A 13,992-nucleotide genomic window follows, 5' to 3' on the forward strand; every position below is an offset into this window, starting at 1 on the left:
CTGTATTTCTAGGACTCTGCAGTGTTTGGAACAAAGGAGAGACCAGAGAGATGCCACAGTGTCCTGACCTGCAGAGAGGTGGAGGGCAGGATCACAAGAGAGTGCAGGTTCATCCTGGTGTTAGTCTGAAAGGTGAGCAGAGGCATCCATCGTGTCTGCAGTTTTATTCGCTCACCCAGGGATGGGATTTTTCCATCTTGTTACACCAGAAAGAATAACTAAGCGATGAAGAAACTACATCCTGACTGACAGTTCTGCCAAACCCAAAAATGTGTCTTTATAATAAAAATTTAATGTAATTTTTTAATATCATAAGCTATTTTAGAGCACCAGAGATCATGACACTGCTGTGTCGTCACAGATTCTGTGTAACTCGTCAACAAAAACAAAGAAGTTATTTTGTAAATTGCTGCTATCTGATTTTGTCCAAGTGCTCACTAACACAAATATCTGATCAGCTGATCACATGGCGGTACCTCATGCATAATAAGTGGAACCTTGAAGCGGATGTGCTACAGCAGCAGAAGACCACACACACCGGGTGCCACTCCTGTTAGCTAAAACCAGTGAATGTGTGTAATTGTTGTATATCTGCAAGTGTCACTGATTTAAGCCATATGTAGAATCAATCAGTAATGATGTTTTTCATTGTATGAAGGTTAATCATTTTTATCTAAATGACTGCTTCTGCATTACACGCTGATCTGTGAAGTAATGCAGAAGCCGTGCACACAGTGTTACGTCCTAGTTGCACAATGAAGGAACAGGAGCTGCCAAATCAGCTTTAAATGCACAAAGGGAAGTTACTTGTCTGAGTGAAGTTTCCACTGACCTACCATTAACTGATCAGCCAGATTCGTTTGGTCATGTGACCAAAGCCATCCTTAGAAAGTGGATGGCAGTGTGCTACAACTGTCTGAGAAACCTGTCTGTTCTTCTATAATTTCCAATATTTAGCAATCTGAATAAATTTTAGAGTACATTTTTTTAATTGATGAAATAAGTGATGTTTGTGTTTTAACTTTTAACATTTTGTATGTTTTTCTATCATTATGCTTTTAAAAAGGCGATTAAATTATGGTTTCACACTTCCACTTCTGTTAACAGAGTGATCTGTTATAATATAAAGTGTGATAATTTAATGATTTCGAACCCAAAAACCTTGTTAATCGAGTTACACGATTTTATTTAATAAACTTGATTAACACATCTGGATGACTGCTTTTGTTGATTTTTACAGATGTACATTTATGCTTCATGAATACAGGACAGGTGTGTCATATTGCTGTATTTATTTATTTATTTATTTTCTGAACAAGGATACACTTTGGGGCAGTACAGTGGTGTGGTGGTTAGCACTGTTGCCTCACAGCAAGATTGTCCTGGGTTTGAATCCACCGGCTGTTTGGGGCCTCTCTGTTCTCCAGTGTCTGCGGGGATTCCCTCCCGGTACTACAGCTTCCTCCCACAGTCCAAAGGCACGCATGGGGTTAGGTTAATGGGTCATCTGTCTCTGTGTGTCAGACCTGTGATAGACTGGCCACCTGTCCAGGGTGTACCTCTCACCCTGTGACAGCTGGGTGAGACAGCCCACCCACTCCCAAAACCCTGACTGGATAAGCAGAAGATGGATGGATGATACATTTTCAGTTCAAAAGCAGACATCTACTGGACAGACTGTGGTGAAGTAAATCTTATGTCAACAGTAATAATGGATTACACAGTGTGGTAATTCACAATTACACCGTAAAACAGAACAGATATTGAGGTCCTTTTCACCCACTTTTATTACAGAACAGTATGTTTAATGCTACATGGAGTTATTCCCTCTACACATATTTCACTCGTTTATGGTTAAATTAGGGGCTTAGATTAAACTCACAGTAGTCACTCATCCTAAACGAATCAGCAAGTCTGCCGAGGAAGATTTCTTCTATCACAACACAAACATGAAAACGGGAGAAATGTTGGTAAAATCAGAGACCTGCTTTGGTCCATTTGTTGTACACATGTTTAAAAAAAGACAACTGCATATAGAGGAGCTTTGATGAACACTGATGTGTTAGCGGTGATAATGTTGCTGGGTGCCCATGTCAGCTGGTCTATCACAGTTATTTTCCTGAGATACAGAAGGCGCTTACTGTACCTGATTACACATATACAGCACTGACTAACATTAAAGGCTTAGAGTTTTTATATGCAATCCCCTTATCAGTTCTATTTATTGTTAATAATTAAGTGTGTGCATATTAGGTATTCGGGTCAGCATGTAATCTAAACATCCGAATTCATTTCACATGCATTAGGTCAGAGCAGGGAAAGCTGCCAGACTATTCACTGTAGGTTATGTGGAATTTTGGCATCATGGATAGTTATTATAGCTGAAATCGGACTGTGTTTATCTCAGTTTATTTCTTCTGCTCTTTGGAGCCGTCTGAGCGGTCGACTTGGTCTTGGGGTCCTTTCAGAAAGCGCAGGATCTTCTCGATCGTAGCCTCCTGATATTCGTGGGACCACCTGTGTGAAGAGACGACAGCAGGCATTCGATGATGATGTCGATTCAGGGAAAACAGTTCCCTCTAATTGGAATTTTTACACATCTGCACTAAAGTGAATGAAATATTAATGAGAGAAATATGAGTGTTATTGGGAGATTGTAATAAATGCAGTACAAATGGAACAAACAGCTGTGGTTTAGACCTGTTGGGAAAACAGTTTCCCCGCACATCACAACAGGACTGTGTCCACTGTCCAATCAGAGCACAGCATGCAGGGACTCACTTGATGCCGTTGAAGTTGAGAATGGCTCTCATGTCTTCTGGCAGGGACATGGGGTCAGGCCATGCAAAGTTATCCGTGACAGGAACTATGTTCTTCTTACCAGCCAGGGCCGTGACTATCTCCTGCAAGATGAAACAAATGAATTGGAGACAATTTATCTGAATTTCAAGAGTGTGACCACACCTCATACCTTTCAGTTCAGTGTCTATAAATGCCCTCCTGCACTACAAGCTGTTTGTTCTTGTTTTTGAGCCGTTGGTCCATTACCTCGAGCTTCAGAAATCCCAGCAAGCTTCACCTTAAGAGCCTCTGTTTATCAGTGAGTTTATCACTGAGCCATGTCACTACCAGATTCTGATTCCTCTCACTCTTCTGTCAGATACAAAATTATACAGCTACTATGTACTCTGCCCAGTCACAACATGAAAACCTGAGGAATATAGATCATCTGATTAAAATCCAATGTTCTGCTTTTGGTGGTGGTACACATCTGGATGCTTCTTCAATAATGAACACTCATATAAACATTGCTGCAGACCAAGCAGCCACCCCTCACCTTGACGTAACAACACTCCCCGATGGCAGCAGCTTCCCTCATAAGGGTAAAGCTGCCTACCACAACACAGACACTGCTCAGGAACAGTGTGAGCAACACGGCAAAGAGCCCAACACAAGAATCATGCTTTTTCATAATAACATGCATCCTTCTCTAACCAAGCGTACATAGGGTGTCCCAGAGCAAGTCCAACCCCACAAATCACAGGGGGCAGACACCACAGGACCCCTCCAAGGGTCCCATATCCTGATGAATCAGAGGTATTTAATGGCGTAATATTAGGCAGAGTGTGATTTCCGTTAATTCAGTTTTTAGTCATGATATTTTATTAAAACCAGCCATCATGAATTTAAGTGGGTGTAAATGGAACTATAAACCTATTCATGAGTTTTAAGAGAGTTGTGTTCCACTGAAAATACAAAAACACTATCCAAAAATGACTCCACAAAACAAACTTTGAATGCAAGCTCACAAATTTGATCTGATGTAATCCAATTGCCTCATGAACAGAACTACTGTGGAACATCTCGAGAAGAGTTTGAGGTGCAGTGATCTGACATTTTTCAGCAGAAATTAGACATAATTAGCCCTGACATTTCAGCCATCGTGTGCAGGAAATGGAAAACTGACCTTATGCACCCAGTCCTTCATGGCTGTGTCTCCCATACACTTGTCGAGTGCACTGGCAGACAGGACCAGGATGAAGTTACGTGCCCTCTGCACACTCTGAATCAGTTTGTCCTCAAATTTACCGGCCTCCAGCTTCTCCACATCTATGAAGACGCTGTATCCTCGAACCTGCAGGTGCACCTTCAATAGGCTGGGAGCAAAACAAGATGAGCAGGATTTAATTTTAACCTTATCTGATCTCACTCTTCATCCTAAATGACCTTCTGCACAAAATCTTCTGCAGTTCTAACCTGGCCAGCTGGGAGCCCGTGGTTCGTCTGTAGCTGATAAAAACGTCAGGCCCTGAAGGCTGTGCATCTGTGCGGCTCAGTTTTAAGGGCCCACGGCTGGCAGACAGTATCTTTGCTCTGTGGACGCCATTCTCAATGTGGCAGTCGTGCTGGAGCTGCTTATCGGTCAGGCTCTGGATGTTGTGACGGTCCACACCTGACTGGACTAGGCCATAGGTGTACTGACGAAAACGGGGGTCCACCTCGCTTAACCAGTCGGCCATGTTGTTGGGGTCACATGTGGAGTAATTGGCGTAAGTCTTCAGCACACGCAAGTCTCTCAAAAACCTGGATAATCAGACAAATTAGAGGGGTTTTTTTTTTTTCAAGACAAATAAGACGCGGGTTCAAATATTATTTACCACTTGCCTCTTGCGGGTAAGGCTGGTAGTCATGCTCAAATCAGAGCTCAGATCTTCATCTGTGATGTTCAGAAGGAGGTCTCCATCCACCTGAAGTTCCTACGTAATAACATCACCAAACACATCAGGCCAGTTTAGTCTGATTTTATTTATAAAGCATGTTTACAACAGCAAAGTCGGCCAGCACGCTGTACGTGAAAATGAGGGTTACACAACATAATAAAAGATACACCACACACACACACCATTGCCCACACACATCAATAAATATATCTGAAGAATCACAAATATACTAGAGACAATAAAGTGCCTAAATACCTACAATTTTCACTCTAGGATAAAAGCCAAGGAATGAAAATGAGTTTTAAGCCTTACTTTAAAAATGTACAAGGTGGTGAGTGGTCTAATTGGCGGTCCAATGATATTCTTAATGTGCTTTTGGGATTTGGGATTCCCAAACTTAAATCTAAATCACCTGAGAATATAAGCTTGTGGAATTCCACGAGGGAGCGGTGCAAAAGGCAAAACTGACCCTAAAACTTTTCGTTCCTTGTAGAAGAACAATCTAAACCACTCCAAAATCCAAAACACATCCATGTCAGTCCAGCTGTTAAACTGAGCTGTGAGATGAACAGGTGAATAGATATTTCATTTTTCTGTAGGAATAATGTGTCGCTCACCTGAAAACGGTCACAGTAAGCGGTGAAGCCGATCTGCTGCAGCCACGTCTGCACCTCACAGGTTTTCCAGTTGGGCACGCTTGACAGGATTCGTTTCGGTACTTCTTCTCCCATCATGCTCAGCGCCCGCTTAGCTAGGGCACAGACTGTGGCATTGCTGGAGTACATGACGATTCTTTTGAGGCTCTGCACAGCACCAATCTCTTGAAATATCTGAAAAGGGAGGAGAAATTAGGGATCAGCCACAATATATTTAAATTTTAAGTGAAATGGCCACCTGCCACAACAACAAGGCTTAAAAGGATCAGTCAACACTAAAACATACATCTCTTCATAAAATAAAGGCAAATAATTAAGGTGAGAATTTTCTTAAATTTTACTTTCCAATTAAGGTGAGGTTTTTTTGAACTGTTATCCAACTCACACCTATCATTCATCCAAATACAAGGAGTCATTTATTTGGCTTTTCTTAAGTACTGCTAAATATTTCTTAACAACAAATCTCCAGTTCTTCCAAGGTTTGCTTCTTTTCTTAATGTTTTTCTTGCAGTTCTTTTTCTCTTGCATGTCCTTGTTTATTTGTTCTTCTTTGTCATGGATTGTTTGTAACTCCTCATGTCTCTTCTGTAGTTCTTGAAGTGAAGACTGCATGTCTTTCTGAGATTTTTCCTTCTCTCGCATTTTGCTGTTTCCATACTGGACTTTGCTGCAGAGTGGTTGTACATGGTGATTTTTGGTCACCATTTCTTAGACTTTGCACTGCATATCTATGCATTTTTTCCCCAGTTGTTCTTTCTCTTCCCCAAGTTCAACATTTTTATCTTTTACTTCACTGCAAAACACATTTGCAATTCAGAATTTTTCATTTCAAAGTCTTGGAGAATTTGCATGACGCACAAGTCTTCGTTATTTTTCTCGGTCACTTGAAGCTTGCACAGTACCTTTTGGTGAATTCATTCGTTTTCGCCATGACATAGAGCTTGTACAGCATCTGATGGTGTCGCTTCCATGGTTTGGACTCTGCACAGCATGTGTTGGTGTAATGCTTCCAGCTGTTCCTTTTCTTTCAGCATTTCCGTATTTCTTCGTAAACGTTACTTGCAGGCCTCCGTTACTTTTCTCCATGTTTTGGAGCTTGCGCTGCATCTGTTGATGTACTTCTTCCATATCTTGGAGCTTATACTGGGTTTGTTGGTGTACTGCTTCCTGTTACTCCTTCTCATTCAGCAATTGTGTATTTCTTCTGAGTGCTTCATCAAACATAGATGTTTCCAAATTCTTTTCAGTCAATGCCGAACGTTTGGTAGCAGCAAACATGCAAGCTGTGAACAACTGATGTGTGGACTGAAAATGGTTGCCCTGCCTTGCATAGTTTCAAGTTTTTAAGTTTTAATTTCTTTATAAAAACATTATTACTATTATTATTATTACAACAATATAACAGAAATAAAAATCTAAATAGATATTTGCTTCACATGTTTATTAGTAATATTTGTTAAGTAATTTTTTAATGAATATGTTGAATTGTTAATTTATTTTATTAATTTATAATCAGTTTTAATTTAAATATCTAAAAAGAATCCATGCACTTCTTTAATCGAAATAATAAATACTATGTGTCAGCCACTGGAAGTATTATTTATTATTTTATACATCTGATGTCTTTCCAACTTATTAAATAAGAGAAACAGTTTTACCTTAGTGTTGCGCTGACGGGACTTGATGCTGGCCTCAACACACAGGTAAAAGGCTGCAATGCACTTTCCCTCCACTCTCGTGCCATCCAGTAACGGCAAAAGTTGCTGCAGGTCAGATGCGGTCCTTCCCTGCATGCTGTCTGCACTGTCCAGTAAACTGCGGGCAAAGTCTTCTGGATCCAGAGATGCGATGAACGGCTCCACTAGCTCCAAGGTCCCTGATTTCACCACCTCTTTCTCAATTTCTCTGTTTGCAGCTAACACAGTTACAGCCAAGCAGGCATAGAAACGAATGAGTTCATCCTCTTTGGAAAAGGCGAGTGGGAAGAGCCACTCAGCTGCCCGTTTCTCGATCATCCAGCGCTGGCAGCAGTGGCCTCCATACATCGCACAGTTAGCCAGTGCCACGGCACAGTGGCGCAGAACAGTGGGGTCCGTACCTCGGCACCAGAAGAGGAGGGTGTCCAGGGCGCCGTTGGTGATGAGGTGGATGGAGGTCTCCTCTGTGTGTTTGAACATGTGCTCGAGGATGCCCGAGACACTCCGAGCCAGCTGAGCATCTTCCTGCTGACGAGTCAGGTTGAGGATGACCCCCAGACCTATGCGAGCCACGTAATCCCTGTAGACAAATTTGGAATATGGTAACAAACGCTAAATACAGACTTCATACAGTCTGGTACACTGAGTGACAGCACTTCAGCAGCCAAGAAATTGAAGTTTATACCCACCATCCCACATTCTTTATCGCTAATTAACAGAAAAATTGATCAGAGTTTATTTTAAGTAAAATAAAAGTCAACATAACACAAAAATCTAACTCAATTTCTTTAGTTTCTTTCCAATTAATCATACTTGCAGGTCATCCACAACCCCCCTGCATGCAGTGGTTAGCTTATGGGATAAAAAACAATGTCAGTAGTTAAATAACATCTGAAATTTGTCTCAAATGTGAGCATCTTCTGCTTTTCTTAGTTATACACTACCAGTCAAAAGTTTGGATACACTTTCAGATTTAATGGTTTTTCTTTGTTGTCATGACTGTTTACATTGTAGATTCTTACTGAAGGAATCAAAACAATGAATGAAAACATATGTAATAGATCCGCCAAAATAGATACCCTTTGTTTTGATTACTGCTTTGCACACTCTTCTCTCTATGAGTTTCATGATGTAGTCACCTGAAATGGTTTTCGCTCACAGGTGTGGCTTGTCAGGGTTCATTTGTGGAATTTCTTGGAATTTCTTGCCTTCTTAATGAGGTTGGGACCATCAATTGTGTTGTGCAGAAGTCAGGTTAGTACACAGCTAACACCCATATTTGACTGTTAGAATTTATATTATGGCAAGAACCAATCGGTTAACTAAAGAGAAACGACAGTCTCTCATTATTTAAAGAACTGAATGTCAGTCAGTCTGCAAAATTGCTAAAATTTTGAATGTGTCCCAAAGTACAGTCACAAAAACCATTAAGCACTACAACGAAACTGGCTCACATGAAGGAAAGGAAGAACAAGAGTCACCTCTGCTGCTGAGGTTAAATTCATCATCATCACCAGCCTCGGAAAGTTAACAGCACCTCAGATTAGAGTCCAGATAAATGCCACACAGAGTTCAGTAGCAGACACATCTCTACATCAACTGTTCAGAGGAGACTGCACGAATCAGGCCTTTTCGATCAAATAGCTGCTAAGAAACCACTACTAAGGAAAAGCAACAAGCACAAGAGATTTGTTTGAGCCAAGAAACACAAGGAATGGACATTAGACCAGTGGAAATCTGTGCATTGATCTGATGAGTCCAAATTTTGAGATCTTTGGTTCCACCTGCCATGTCTTTGTGCGGCACAGAAAAGGTGAACAGATGGTTTCTACATGCATGGTTCAAACCATGGAGAATGGAGGAGGAGGTGTGATGGTGTGGGGTGCTTTGCTGGTGACACTGTTGGGGATTTGAACCAGCATGGCTTCCACAGCATCCTGTAGCGACATGCCATCCAATCCGGTTTGCATTTAGTTGGACCATCATTTATTTTTTAAACAGGACAATGACCCCAAACACACCTCCAAGCTGTGTAAGGGCTATTTAACCAAGAAGGAGAGTGATGGAGTGCTGCGCCTGATGGCCTGGCCTCCACAGTCACCTGACCTAAACCCAATCGAGATGGTTTGGGATGAGACGGACTAGCAAAAGGGATGAGATGGAAGGCAAAAGTGCCAACAAATCCTCCGCATCTCTGGGAACTCCTTCAAAACTGTTTGAAAATCATTTCAGGTGACTACCTAATAAAGCTCATCGATAGAGTACCAAGAGTATGCAAAGCAGTAATCAAAGCAAAGGGTGGCTATTTTGAAGAATCTAAACTATAAAGCATGTTTTCAGTTATTTCACACTTTTTTGTTTACTACATAATTCCATATGTGTTCATTCATTGTTTTGATTCCTTCAATGAGAATCTACAATGTAAATAGTCATGAAAATAAAGAAAAAAACATAAAATGAGAAGTTGTGTCCAAACTTTTGACTGGTAGTGTATGTCAGTGTGAATTCAGTTTATTATAGCTTTTGACTTCTGGTTAAGTAAAATTTGTTATTTCAAACTGCAACATTACATGTTATTTCTGTGACAGGTGTACATAAGAAACGCTGCATGGTTTTAAAAGTATTCAGCAGACAGATCTCAGTGCATGCAGGTAGAAAGGAATCGCTTCCAACTTCCAAAGTGCGCCCCGGGGTTCAGTTGAAAGAACCCTTTCACTGTAATGATGATAACAAGGTGGATGGACTGCTCTGCACATACTCCTACCCAGCCTCTCCTTCAGCTGCAATCAGCTGCTAGTACATCACAGCGCAACATGTTTGAAATTATGACAACACCGAACTGATGATCTTCTCAAATGCAAAGTCAAAACCACTGAACCGTATCACTGCAGTCCTGGGCTGTGAATCAGTATCTCGGTATAAGTGCTTAAGAATTATAACAGATGACTCGCTCTCTTTTACACCTCACTTTCAGCAGCTGTCTGTATTTTGAGGCAACAAAGAGACTTGTTGGTCCCCGTCATATCAGAGTTGTTATATGCATTTGTATAATGCCTGCAAGGAAGTTTCTTCAACTAAAACTTAATAGGATTTCAGGTGATGATCAGTTACTTCAGGCTGTAGAAACAGAGCAGAGGTGTCTGGCACAGCTTCATCTACTTTCGAGCTGCATGGAGATGCTCCAGCAAATATTTGACCACCCCTGTGTTCTGGCCCCAGACGATGACGTTTAAATTGATGACTTGGAAATGTACTACACTTATTTTGTGTATTTTTGCTGAGCACTCATTTCTGAAACTGTACTGCTGCCAGTTTTGGCCAGCTTGCTTGTGGAAAGGAGAGTAATAATCTCAAGAGTCACATTACCCCCATTAAATAAAGGTTCAGTAAATAAAGATCACATTCTATAATAATTTACTAAGTGATTACTAGAATACTCAGACAAATATGCAGACACACAAACACAAATACTGCACTACCCGCAGCAGTGTTTAAACTTTATGTCTAAGTACAAAAACAGACTGCAATGTAGCACAGTCTACTGCGGTCCTGCACCCCATCACACCGTTACACCATACCTGTTCTCTGAGATCAGTATCTGCTCCAGCAGTTTTGCGGACTCGTAAGTGATCTCCACAGCAGGCGACTGCTGGAGCTGAAGCAGCAGCTCCAGGCCTCCATGCAGCCGGATCCTGTTGCAGATCTCCTCGGCCACTTGACGACCCACGGTAGGTAAAACCCAGGCCTCCTCCACCAGCTGGAAGATCTCCGCGATAGCCCTGCGGGTCTCATCTGAATTCGAGGTCTCCCTGGATGACTTCAGCCTACTGATGGCGGAGCGCAAGGCGGGAAGTGACGTGTCCAAAACCGCCTGGACGTCGGCGTTGATCCCCGGAGAGATGGCCTTGGGGTCGCATGCGGAGCCGCTCCTCCCTCTCTGCAGCCGGCTGACGTAATCCGGGACTGTGAGCCGGTCAGAGCTGAACATGATGTAGAAATGTCGGTAGAGCCTCCACAAGAAAAGCGTCAGGGAGAAAAGCATCTACCGGCACAAACAATGTGATCGATGTGGATGCGCACCGCTGGAAGCAGCACTGCTGTGTTCACTTAAGGCCCGTGATTCGTGTTCAGCCTGCTGGCCGCCCTGTAAACAAAGCCAACTCCTGCAGAAAAAGCAAGGCCTCGGTTATTAATCAAAAGTGACAGCTTTCACCTCTCTCTGGGTGTCATACCCGCCAGTAAGCCATTAAAGACTTCTGAGCAGATCTTGAGCAGATCAGCGGGTGTTTACGCTTCACAGTTGCTGCTTTGTCTCTCTCAGTAGATATGTTAGTGGGCACAATTTGTAGAAGTGTCCTTAAAGCGCACAAGACCTCGAACCGAAACGCTGGGAAGCACGGCCTGCTCGTTTTGCCAAGAAGAATAACAATAAACTATTGTTGTCTGTCTCCTCGCTCGCATTCATTCACTGAGACTTGGCTAACAAAGAAGACCTGTAGTTCTCATAGTTTCCCTTCCAACGCATCCAGCGCGCTGCAGCGGCTTCTTTTCTCCAAAAATATCAAAAGTGACGCTCATACCCTGCGGAAGCTCCTCGCCTGACATCCTTCGGTCAGCATCCGCAGGCTGCCTGCATCTTCAAGGCTTCGCACCGCCCACCGGCCCCGGATATGTTGTCAATGATGTACAGTGAAAGAAGCAGCACCTCTCCTCATCATCTCTGCTCCCGGTCAGAGCATGCGCATAGTGGCAAGGGCGTTTGTAAACACTGCAGGCCCTCTATAGATATGGAGGGCCAGGAGTGACAAAATGAATTAATTAAATACACCATTAAATAATTAATTAAATATGTCGATAATTAATTAAAAATTGAAGTAATTAATTAAATAAATATTTAAATAATTAATAAAATGCCCATTCATTTCATTTAAAACATTAAATACATTATTTTTCATTTATTTCAAATTTTATTTAATTAGTGACACACAACCAGCATGTGGAAACTAACTAAACTGTACTTTGAAATACCCTGTTTTGTCTCACCAAATGCACTTTTAATATTTTTTTAGCCGAGAATGTAGTGGTTTAATCTGCAGATATCTGGTCGGTTTGTCAAGATAGAGCCTATTTGCAAAAGTGCTTCGATGATTTCGGAGATGTCTGCCCAGCCCAGTCTCACAGATGAGCATGTGATAGACCTGTTCCCCTCATAAGCGCTTCACCTGTTATACCACCGACAAAGCTCAGGTCCCGGTACACAACTGTCATAACCCCTGCTGACTGTACACCGACTTCATTTACTCAGGTTATATCCGTCGGGTCTTTATTTCCTGATGTTCATATGAGTCATACTTGTTTCAGTCGCCAATTCCGAATTAAAACTAACATTAAAAACATGTTTAACGTAGAGAGCGAGCAAATAAATACGATTGACATCTGAGCTTTGTGTTTTGTTCAATAAGCAGCGTGACCGGTGTATACACGCATAATCTTTGCTAAAAGAGATAACACTGGTGTTTCCGTCATGTAGTAACTGTTAGGTTTAACTGTACTAGGCTTGTTCAACACTGTGAAATGCATACAGACTTCACATGTTCGACACTAATATTTTTATTGTGAATATTAAGGGTAAACAGGCAGTCCAGCTGCTGCCTCGGAGCCGTGTGCACCAGGAGCGAGGTCAGCTCTCTAAGTTGACCCAGAGTTTCCCAGCTCGGTCACATGAAAGTGTGGGCATCAAACTAACCTATGAATCTAATTCACAGGTCATATCAATATTCTTTTACAGAAGATGATCCGCATTACTGCCAACTATTCCAGAGAGACTCAAAAATCTACAGTATAAAGAATATAAAAATATACCAGTCTGACGCAACACTGTTGTAAAAGAGATGAAGGCTTCAATTTGTCGCAGATCGATTCATGATGTGTGTTCTGTGGCATCTGCATTTCCATCAGCGTAAGAGACTTAGCAGCAGATTAGAAACAAGTATAATAACATTTATAGGCTTCATTTAATAAATCACCAAATGAATACATGCATGTTCCCGTGACAAAGCCAGGCACTGTTTGCACAGAGATGTTACAACACATTTACAACACATTCCTCCATCATTCCCCTGTTTAAAACACTTAAATCATGCTGTAAATAAAAGACTGAGTGAAAACGTGGCGCTTCCAGCTGATTTTAAACAGAAATGATCAATCAGTTTGACTGTTTAAAGGTTTGAGAGTAAATATTAGATATAAAAACAATCATAGACTCAGTCCACGAACACATTTGATATGAGGTCAGCAATTACAGTGTCTGTGTCCTGTTTTAAGATCTTATATGTAAAAATTGTCTGACCTTCGTCGATCCAGCCGCTCAGAGTCCGTGGTTACCATGGTTACTTGCATAAGCGCCTGTGAATTAAACAGCTGGCGCTGCGGTAACTAACCGGTGATATGAGTGTTTATGCTTTTCATTGCAAAAGAACTGACTTGGTTAACTGATGTTTACTTGGATGAATTATAGTTTAGGAATATCATATAAATAATGGATAATAGATAACGCCCACGTGGCCACCTGTGGCCTCGGAAATCTGAATTCGTGTATACCGATATACTGAAATAAACAGCCTATTACTGAAATAAACGTGCTATATAATAAACTATGATATAAATGTGGAGGTGCTGTTAACATGTTTAGTTATAAAACACACCTTCTTGCCTTTAGTCTCATTCATGAGCATTATTAATTGTCTTCTAAAAATCCAGAAGTCTGTGATGTGTTTCATAGTTCCTGACAAGCTTTTGACAGTTAAAGGTAACATGACGAAACACCAACATAAAAAAAAAAAAATCAGAAGGTGAGCGTGAGGGTCTGTGAGGACATCTGCATGCATGCCAACTATCTGTGACCCTGGATATGAACTG

General features: G+C 41.6%; 2 protein-coding genes across 4 annotated transcripts in view; one reads left to right on the plus strand and one right to left on the minus strand.

The window, feature by feature from the left end:
* slc46a1 (solute carrier family 46 member 1) overlaps window positions 1-1,000 on the plus strand; it is a 5,565-nt gene extending 4,565 nt beyond the window's left edge. The window contains exons 6-7 of one of the 2 annotated variants that reach the window (XR_267826.2): window positions 13-132; window positions 459-1,000. Coding sequence is in view for 1 of the 2 variants with exons in the window: in XM_003458625.3 (XP_003458673.1) it covers window positions 13-67 (55 nt within the window). In the remaining variant the exon portion in view is untranslated. Of the gene's footprint in view, window positions 1-12 lie in introns of both variants that reach the window. The other variant, XM_003458625.3, reaches the window with a different exon arrangement.
* Window positions 811-13,566, minus strand: sarm1 (sterile alpha and TIR motif containing 1). 2 transcript variants are annotated; one of them, XM_003458624.5, is made up of 9 exons: window positions 13,424-13,566; window positions 10,653-11,237; window positions 7,036-7,654; window positions 5,339-5,551; window positions 4,666-4,757; window positions 4,258-4,584; window positions 3,968-4,157; window positions 2,782-2,903; window positions 811-2,517 (listed from the first exon to the last, which is right to left on the minus strand). In XM_003458624.5, exons 2-9 carry the CDS (start codon window positions 11,114-11,116, stop codon window positions 2,409-2,411), a joined length of 2,136 nt encoding a protein of 711 aa, XP_003458672.1. In that variant the 5' UTR covers window positions 11,117-11,237; window positions 13,424-13,566; the 3' UTR covers window positions 811-2,408. The 2 variants fall into 2 exon arrangements, with proteins under 2 accessions (XP_003458672.1, XP_005463804.1); XM_005463747.4 differs by lacking the exon at window positions 13,424-13,566 and adding an exon at window positions 11,655-11,820.
* Between the last annotated feature and the right edge of the window lie 426 nt (window positions 13,567-13,992).

Source organism: Oreochromis niloticus, linkage group LG14 (assembly GCF_001858045.2).
Source record: "Oreochromis niloticus isolate F11D_XX linkage group LG14, O_niloticus_UMD_NMBU, whole genome shotgun sequence".
NCBI lineage: Eukaryota > Metazoa > Chordata > Actinopteri > Cichliformes > Cichlidae > Oreochromis > Oreochromis niloticus.